This window comes from Chironomus tepperi, unplaced genomic scaffold (genome assembly GCF_022539635.2).
Source record: "Chironomus tepperi strain 1889 unplaced genomic scaffold, CSIRO-AGI_Ctep_v1 contig_107, whole genome shotgun sequence".
Classification (NCBI taxonomy): Eukaryota; Metazoa; Arthropoda; class Insecta; order Diptera; family Chironomidae; genus Chironomus; species Chironomus tepperi.
Window position 1 is genome coordinate 11,385 of NW_027226229.1, and position 10,587 is coordinate 21,971.

Here is a 10,587-nt window from a genome sequence, read left to right on the forward strand (position 1 = left end):
TTTTTGGCCCTAACTTTAGCAAAATTCAATTTTTTTCAAAAATCTTATTAATGTGTTCTATATTAGCCTATAATACACCACTATGCCAAATTTCAGCCTTTGAAGTTTAGCAGAAGTGGTCGAAGTAGGTACTTGAAAATTTGAAAGTCTTAAACAGAGCAACCTAAATAAAAGCGTATAAAAACTGTATACGAAAATGGAGGCAAAAGCATTTTTCAATTAAATTGAACTAATTATTGTACGTAGTTTATTATATACTTGGATAATTGTTTGTAATTGAACACAGTTCTCATAAAAATGAATAAATAAGTGGATAATCAAAATTCTTATGATTTACATTTTAATAAATCGAGATCATTGAATTGTGATGGGATACCATCTGTTTTTCAGGAATAGTATGAATAATTTTAAAAGTCTTCAATCAAACTGTTAATTGAATAAATGAGATATAATTATACTGTAACTGGATACTATGAAACTTTATTGGCATTATTAATAAGGTATTTGGAAAGATCCTAGTTAAGATAATTTTGAAATGAAGTTTTTGTCTTCGTACTTCAGTTGAATTCATATTTCAGGCATGACTAATACCTTGATGGATCCAAAAATTTCAATAATATATTAAATGAGGGTCCATGATCAACGAATAAACTAGGCTTTATATCTCACTCAAACTCGACTTACAGTTTATAGTGGGTTCTAAAAAACTAATTTGACGACATTATTGCCTGTACGATATAAGTGGATGGAGAAGTTACATCCATTTTTTATTAATATTGATATGAAGGGGTAAAAAACTATAAAAGGGGAGACAACTTATTATAGTAGCTAATTTAATTTGAATATTAAACGACAGTTGACATATTCTCAACAAACAAACTGTAATTCCATTACATATGATTCGTAAATATTGATTAATTTCGGTAATTTAATTTTTTTAATAGCCTTTCTAAGGTAATTATTGTTTAACATCGTTCGGAATAATTAGTTAATAATAATTATGTAATGAACATATTAAAATAAGGTTTTATAATAGCTACAAAACGGTTTTAATTTCTTTTAAGCAGTCACGTGCGAGTTTTTAAAACTAATCAAAGTTAGTAAAGTGTGATTAAAAAAAACTTTTGTTCAGCATGCGCGTATAAATGTTTTTAAATCATGGCGTAATAATAATAGTAATGCAAATATTGTTCTATAACACTCAATTATGCGTGCAAACGTTGCAATTATAGAATCAATTTTATAAACACTTAATAAGTATAAAATGATATGATTTGAGAGATTTCTTGCTATTTTATTATCAAATTTTGACAAATAATGATGTTACGAAGTAAAATTGCTATTATATTTGTGCTCTTAACCACATCGGTATTAATAACCGATTCGGCGAAAATAGTAGATTTAATTCAAATGGAATCAACCGAAATTACTCCAATGGTTAAAGTGATATTTAAGTTCTTGCGTACAGGTCAAGCTATATTATCTCTCTTAAGTAATCAAGAAGGTGCTGTGACATCCGATAGTGATAACATAGATGATTTCTCGTTTGATGGCTTAAATACTAGAGGATTTAATAGATCATTATCAAGGAATAAAACTGATTCAATGGAAGACACCACGGAACTAGAAAGCACAACTGTTATTGATTCACAAGAAGACTATGAAACTGAAGATCCAACTGAAGATGAAGATGTCGTAGACGAAAATGTTGTAGATGAAAATGTTGTAGATGAAAATGTTGTGGACGAAAATGTTGTAGACGAAAATGTTGTGGACGAAAATGTTGTAGATGAAAATGCAGTGGATGAAAATGTTGTGGACGAAAATGTTGTAGACGAAGATGTAGTAGATGAAAATGCTGAGGATGAGAATGCTGAAGATCAAAGTGGTGTAGATGAACCAGAAGCACCAGCAGAAGAAGAAACAGAAACACCAGAGGAAGTAAATACTGAAAAAGATACCACAACAATTGTACCAGAGGAATAAATCATTTGACGAGTTTGAATCCTAACAAGCTTTTATGGTACAGAATGACCAGTAACTAAAAGTGGTCTCTTTGTCTGTTAAGGGAATAGTTAATTATGTTAAAATTGTTATTTGTTGAAAACTGATCTAAGTATATTAACTTAATAAAAACATCTGAAAAATGAACAGCAACAGTCTTGAAAAGTATAAAAATAACGGACAAAATATTTTCATCATGAAGCTTTTCTTGAGCTTTTTAGCACTGGAACAGATGAAATGAAATTCGTTGACGTTTTAAAACAATCAAATGTTGTATTTAATTTGTTATTTAAGCAGTTCCAAAAATATTCTTAAAAACAGAATTAAATAAATTAAGAAAAATAAAAGAATTATTTAAGAATTTAATAAGCTCTTAAAAAAGGAATAAAATAGAAGCTTTCGACATATAACATACATTTTAGCACAGCTCTTATAGAAAAGCATTGATGCTATAGTTTTGGCATGTTTCATTTACTAGAAACATACAAAAAAACAAATGAAAAAAAACTTGCTTACTCTTTCGCCACAAAAAATATCAAGTAAATGTTTGACGTGCACTCTCAGTATTGAATTGACCATCGTTGAGTTTACATATCCTTAAAAATGCTAGAGTGCTTATTTGCATTTACATTGATTTAATAGTGCTATCGTTGTTGTTGCATGTCCTTTATTTATTGATTTAATTTCTACTTTACCACATGTTAAAAATGATTTTTTAATCATTTCATCAAAAAAACAGTGAAAAAAATATCTAAAAAAGATAAAAAAAATTTTAATATAAAAGTGAGGAAAGAATGGAAAAAAAGGAATAAAATTTATGATGATGAAGATTTATAGTGTAATGATAAAATGATCTGTGATAGTTTTTGTCGATTTACTAGACAACATAAGGATGAAAAAATATGAAAAAATGTAATCATAAATGTAATGAGCTGTAAAGTTCACATACTACGTGATGAGGATCAAAATGAAAAAGAAGAAGACATGAAAAGTAAGAAGAAGTTTAACAATATTATTATGTGTATCGATAGTTATAGTGATGACGTAAAAAGTGATATTAATGATTACAATAGAATTAATTAGTTTTCAAAAGGCCGAGCACGTCAACATGAAAAACGTGCAGAATCATTTATTGATGCATACAAAGTGATATATTCATCAACAATTTAGAATCAAGTGTATTCATTTCTTTTAGGTATTTGAGTGCAGGTTTTGAAAATGTTAAAAATTTCATTAATAATATTAATAAATTTTAATATATTTTAATGAAAAAGTGAAATAAACTACAAAAAAGGGTCAAAAAACTTCATTTCTTGCAGGTTTTCTTTCAAAAGCTTTTTGGTTGGTTTAGTTGATTTTGGAAATTCGACAAGAAAAATAAAAGAAACACCTAAATTTATGACCTTCGTATTAGTACGTTGTGTCTAAAATTGTTTATAAAATTTGTTAGACTGCAATAATCTGGTCGATTTTTATAAGGTTCTGCGGACTTGCATGATTATAAACAATTTTATTTAGATTTTGATTGAAATTTCTATCAAAAGATATAATATTCTTAAAAAGGAAAAAAATGAATTAATACAAAAAACTTTCATAGAATCGTTTTAAGTTTTTAACAAAAGTTCAAAGTTTTGGGAAGTAGGAATAATTGAAAATGTTTGGCAATTTCATTTAAATGAATTTTTAGGCAGGGTTCTAAGTGGGAGATTATACGAAGTTGAGTTAACCTGAATAGACTTTTCCTTAAAAAATTCGGAACGACTTTGAGCTCTGTTCCTGGCTCGGTTTTTAGGTCATCTGTTGAGTAGGAGTAAATTTTCGTTTACTTTTTGATTAAAAACCCGAACCGACAAGGAACATGCTCATGAATGTGGTCTCAAATTAGAGTATGCTTAATTAGTAACATAAAAAATCTTAATTCTAAATTAAGAATCAGTTCTGTTAATTATACTTCGTTTTTTCTTAATCTCAACTCTTCTCATTACATTCTGCACACCGTTGACTATTCGTCTACGCCATTTGATTTTAATCAGAATCATTCTTTCATATGCTACTACATAGTAGGTTTAATTCAGTGGAATAAGATGCATAAAAGATTGTAATAGTTTAAATTCTCAATCCTTTTGATGCTATTCATATGCTCTTATATATTATGTCAGTAATTATAAAAAATAATTTTATATTATGAAACTTGTGTATATATTTCATGTTGAAAGCAATCTCCTTTACTATGCCTTGTACAATGAAGAAATAGATGAGTGAAATTTATGAAGCTTTTATGAGGATATACTTCATTTCAAAAGAAGAAAAGAAAAACTAATATAAGACCGGTTAAAATATGAGAATCAGACTCAGCGAAGCTTCAATTGGCACTTCACAATTTCATTCATTCACTCATTAAATATTTAAGGCATCAGAAAAATAAAGTTTCGCTGAAATAGTACAAGAAAAATTTTAATTTTTGACCAGCATCAGTACTCAATTTAAAGTTTAATACGAAAAAGTCTTGAAAACTTATCAACCTTACCTTACCTTATTTGCTGTTTATTTACCTTGTATGTATTATGTATAGTAACAAAGTAGACATTTTCTTACGGTTGAAACATGAAATAGCAGAAATAAGAAGATATAAAAATATAAAACAATATGAGACTATCATAAGCAGGTCATATTCAACATCTAAAAATCCCATTTTCTTATATCGTTAATACTCACTTTTCTCACTTCAATTCCTTCTCATTGCTCTAAGCGTGATTGAATTTTTCATTTCATGTAATAACTTTTATGCTTCACTGAATTTCTTTTTTAAAACTTAAGATAAAAAAGTCATGTTTTGCAAATTTAATACAAATTATGTCTCTAATTTTCTAAAGGAATCAAGCATTCCGATTTGTTTCTAGCATGTTCATATGCTTTTGTCCCTTTTTCCTCAACTTCGAAATTTACCTTGTTGATTACTGGTTTGACATGATTTAAAAAATCCTCATCACATTAACTAAACTGTTCAACGAGTTGCCGGTATATCAGTAATATAAAATTCATGGACTATTTTTTTCTTCATATCAGTTCCGTGAATGAGAAGTTTTGTAGACAGCAATCAGGGGAATTAATAAAACACTAGAATTTAATTGACAATTTGTCTATCACAATTCAAATTGATACATTTTTAATGAAGTTTTGTATAATGCGGGATTTATCATAAATCATTAATGATTTCATCAATTAGGACATTTGTTGCTGGACAAATTTAAGCGTGTGAATTGAAATTTTTCACATCTGCAGTAAAAAAGCAACAGCATCGTAGTGGCTAGAGTGTTGATCGCTGGGAAAAGTCTGTTTGAATTTGGGTGCTGTTTCGCTGTTCTTGCCACGTCAACTCGAGTTGTGTAATTCGCGACACACAAATTGTGGTTAGGTATATTTCATTAATATACAATGGGTCATGCCAATGTGCATTGTCTTCTAAAAGGCAGTTAGAAAAGCAAAAACACACTTCATGTACCGTATTGGTATTTCTGTAAATTTTACCTATTATATGGGTTTACTCCAAATATAAATTTAAGTTGTAAAAGCTTATTGCTGATGCCTGATTCTCTAAAAAAATTACCAAAATAAATTTAGATCCATTAATAGAAATTTGATGCCTTGCAATATTATATTCTGAAAATTTTATGAATTTAAAATTAGTCTAATTTTAAACAATTACGAATTTCAACGTCAAAAGAAGCTTTGTTGTGTTACTTCCAAATGAGTTCTGGCTTCCTAATTTCAAATGTTTTTCATTATCTTTTTTCGGCTTCGTTGTTGTCTTAATTCCATATAAAAGTTTTCAGTTCCTTGTTTCACATATGTGTAGTAATTTTTGTGTTGTGGTGTATTTTTTGAATTTCACACGATGATTAGAATATTTTGGACTAATTGTTTTTCCAAATGGTGCATCCTGAAAAATATGAATTATGTTTTATTTAAATTGATGTGCCCGAGCGACACAAATGGGGAAGGGTCATCTATAAGGATGCCAAAAATAGGCGGTTTCCATTTGGTGTTGATTAATGAGGTATACCGGAGTTCCGTGACGGAACCTACTCCATGTGTGTCTCTGGGCGCGATTAAACATAAAAGATACTCTCAATGAGGAGTACATATTAAATCGAAATATCTAACATTTATTTAGCTCATCTTGTTAATATTTTATGAACTACTGTTTTCATTTTGGTTTAGTACTTCAATTTGTTGAAAAATGTGAAAGCTATTATCAGCGAAAAAATATAATGACTGCGAATGGAAAGGCATTTATTAACGTTTGAAGCCATTTTAGAACATTTAATCATTTTACATTCATTTCATATTTCCATTAACCATTCATCATCATGATCATTTAACAATTATTTTCTATTTTTTGCAAAAAAATTTAAAATCGATAGACAAAACAAGAAGACAACAAAATCGATAAAATAAACTTAACATCAACAAGACTAGAACAACTACAGATCCTAAAAAAATCCTCCAAAAAGAAAACATTTTCCTTCCATCTATCTTTTTAATCAGTTTTGATCATTTTATGCTAAACAAGACAAACTAAAATCATTCACTCACAAATGTGGCCACATTAGTTATTTTTATGTCAAGGAAGCACAAACATATAAACATACACACAAATATATGAATGTATATTTATTATAAAGCTGCAATAATGTATACGTAATCAAAAAAGCTAAAAAGAAGTAAATTAAATGATTAAAAATGTTGAATATTTATATTATGCTAAAAACAAAAGCAACAAAGCAAAAACAGATTTAAATACATAAATATCAACAGCAATAAAAAAGGAATACGAAGAAATTGAAAAAAACTTTAGCTAAACAAATCAATAAAATAAAAAAATGTTTGTGTGTGTATGCGTAACATTTCCTCTTATAAGAAATTACAAACCCTAAAAAAGTGAAGAAAAAAAAAAAATCTTATTTTATATGAAACCCAAAGTGTCTTAAATGAAAATTTTCAAATAAATGTGAATTAAGTTTATATAATTTTGATTAATTTGAAAAGATAAAAACATCAAACTTATGAGAACTCTAAATATGAAAGCCTGCTTTTCTATGAAAAGTGAGAGGGAACTAGAGGATTGACGCGTAATAATTATTATCAGAGAAGTTATTCTTATTATTGGCAAATACATATACATTAAATTAAAGTAAATATGTTGCATATACTTACTAGAAATTAATAAAGGAAATCTTAACGGCTTTGGTGTTCGATGTAATACAAATAATTTTGATATTTTTATGACATGAACATATTTGCGCCAATATTAAAACTGAATAAGTAAGTATTCATAAAAAGGCTTTGACAGTATAAAGCAGAATATAATCAAAAAAGCTAACAATATAGAATAAACAGCCGACCTAAAAGTAGTAATTGTCTTGATTATCAATGAAAAACGTTGATTGATGCCCCAACATTGTTATTAATGAATTCAAATGTCTTTTGACACAGACAAAAAGTTTTTATAAAAATACTACTAAGTAAGAGTTTATAGCCAATAGAAATTGATAACTTTTTGTTTGAAAGACTTTAAATAATTTTCAATTTAGTTTCTGATACGATGATAAACTTTTTAACTGGAAAATCAAAACTTTTTAAATAAATAAAAGTCTACTAAACATATCCTCGCATTTTTCATTAAATAAACGAAAAAATGAAGAATTAAGTGCATATAAAGTATAAAGTTGTTATTATTCGCCTCAAACAGGATTATGATTATTATTGTTGATATTGGAATGAAAATCAGTATACTTATTAGTCACTAACAGAACAATATTAAGTAAAATTTAAACAATAAATGTGAATAATTTTATAATGATTTGTATTCCTCATGTATGACAAATGTTAAATTTATTGCCTTTGTCTTAAAAATTTGAAAATGGAAATAAAATTTAAAAAATTGTTGAACTTATTTTTAAGACAAAAAAAAAAACATAAAGGAAACAAAAATTGACAATATAAAAATTTGTTGACTTAAAGGAAAGGAATAAATCCATTGTTAGTCTAATATTTTATAGCTTTTACTATTATTTATACTTTCTGGTAGACATTGATAGTAAAAATTTAGCGATATTTATGTTGTTGAAGTTTCTAGTTTTTATGATGGTCTAATAAGAGTTCAAACCTTAAACATTAATAATGAAACAAAATTAAAAGTCAAGCTATATAAAATCAGCTAGCACACGAGATCTTGAAAAAGAAAATCAGCCAAAGTTCAGGAATTTCCGTTAAAGTTCTAAAGCTTTCAGCATAAAAAGTACGAATATAAAGAAAAAAGTTCAACAGGACAAGCGAGAACAAATTAGAGATAGAGGAAAGGAGATAGTGAGGGACGTACACACATAAAGCATATAATGAATGAAAAGAGAAACTTTTTTATTTCTCATTTCACTTTGCCATTTATGTTCGATACATGCAACTGGTTGACACATAAAATATTGAAGAGCTTGAAAACTGACTCTAATAGCTGTGGCAGTGGAAAAAAAGAAATAAGGGTAGGAGAGGAAAAAAATTCTTCCTACCACAACCCGAAACAACAACAACAAAAGCTAAAGTAAAGAATTAAAGAATTGTGCTTCTTCCCCTCACTTGTTAAATGCCTAAGAAGAAACAATAAGTGGAAAAAAATAGGAAGGAGGACAAAAATACATAGTAATAAATGAAGTGGAATAAACATTGACACTCAAATTGGCAAAAGTTTTTTTTTTTGTTGCGTGTCAACCTAGATTCAGTCCTATTCTTTATTGTCGTGTGTGCTCAAAGTAATTTTCCACTATATTTGTTGCTTTATGAATCGATTGTCAAGTGACTATACTTGTGGTGACTATAGGCTACTTGGCACTGAATTTCAGTCATTTTTTTATGGTTTCCGTGACAGAAATATTTAACCTTGCATCTACATATACGTATAAATAAAAGTCAATTGTCCATTGATGACTAATCGACAAACTCTTTGTCAACGTCACGCCATTAGACTTTATATCACCGAAACTATTGATTCAATGTAATTACCTTATTTTTACCCCATATCTCTATGAAAATATCTCACTGTTCACTTATAACTAATTTTAAAGAATAACTAACTACACTATTGACATTGTAGAAAAGACTTGTAGTGCATGTATGTATGTCTGAACTTACTTGATTTATGTAATACCTATCGGTTTCAAAAAAAAGAAGAGAAAACTAAAGTTTTAAGCGCGCTTTAAAAACGAGAGGGTATAGGAATAAAAAATATTGCACTCCTGACGATTGTACTCATTTATTTTAGCAGCATTATTATTATTTATATTGAAAAAAGTGCCATCATAATGAATTCCTTTTCATATCCAGTTTCTATTATTTTAAAACGGATGAAAAATTTTACACATTAATACCGCTCACAGTGACTGTCTTTCATATAACTCATTAATAATATATATAATAAAGAATACCATTAGTGCGGAACTTTTTCTATTCCTATTTTGAATATAGTTATCATTTTTATAGAGCACCTATAGGTATTCGCTGAGCATTGAATGAAAATGAAGAAGTTGAATACTGCTCAGAAGTATAATTGGAAAACGTAGCTTGAAGAATTTTTTTGTAAGTTTTTGATATCAGCGCGGTAAGTATTGATTTTGTAGCTTTTCTCAGCAGAGTATAAAATATTGCAATATATAAAATATATTTGCAAGTCAAAAATTAAAACTTAGTTCCAAAAAAAAAATCTAAATTTTAGAGTTTCTGGAAGTGATCCATTGGCAGAAAAGCTCTTTGTTTGATTATTTAGACAAGCTAGTTACTATAAGAAACTTAAAGATAATTAGTATAAGTAAATAAATTAAAAATAAATGTTATCACGATATAAAATGAATTGTAGTTAATGTGAGTAAAAGAAAGAAAGTTGCGAAAATCTATACAAAAAAGTATAACAGCAAACACAAAAGGAAAGCATAACGAAATAAAGTAGTTCTGTTGATAAATTTCAAAATATTTTTTTAAAATAAAAAAAAATTAAGAAATTAAAAAATTTTGGAAGAAAACCCCAAAACTCACGAATTTAGTGCAACACAAGAAGAACAACTGACAATTTTTTAGCCTCGATTATTTGATTTATTGGAAGTACTAGAAAGGTCATTAAATTTTTTTATATGTGTAAAATGTTCAGGTTTTAGAACATTGGTCTAAATTTACTAAAAGTTTATTTTGAAAATTTTTAAAATATTAAAATCAAGTCCAGATTATCTTTGACACTAAATCAGATTAAGACAGAACATAAATAACTAATCAAAAAACTTTGTAAACACCCACCTCAAGGTCGTTTCTATACATTCCACCTATTGAACTTTTACTACCATACACAACTGTGCTTCCATTCCATTATCATTATCACCTTACAATACCTACAATTTTTCCTTCCAAATCCACACCTTTCGGAAAGAAATATTCTTTTTTGATAAATTTATAACATGATGATAATGCAAAAGTAACATTTGGGTCTGAAAAATTATTATGTGGACACCTAACTCACTACTATTAAGAAAAAAAAATTGTAAG

At 27.8% G+C, this 10,587-nt stretch overlaps 1 protein-coding gene across 1 annotated transcript; it reads left to right on the forward strand.

The window, feature by feature from the left end:
- Positions 1-1,317: 1,317 nt before the first annotated feature.
- Positions 1,318-1,986, forward strand: LOC139087403 (uncharacterized). The gene has a single exon (XM_070636196.1). It carries the CDS (start codon positions 1,318-1,320, stop codon positions 1,984-1,986), a length of 669 nt encoding a protein of 222 aa, XP_070492297.1.
- Positions 1,987-10,587: the final 8,601 nt, after the last annotated feature.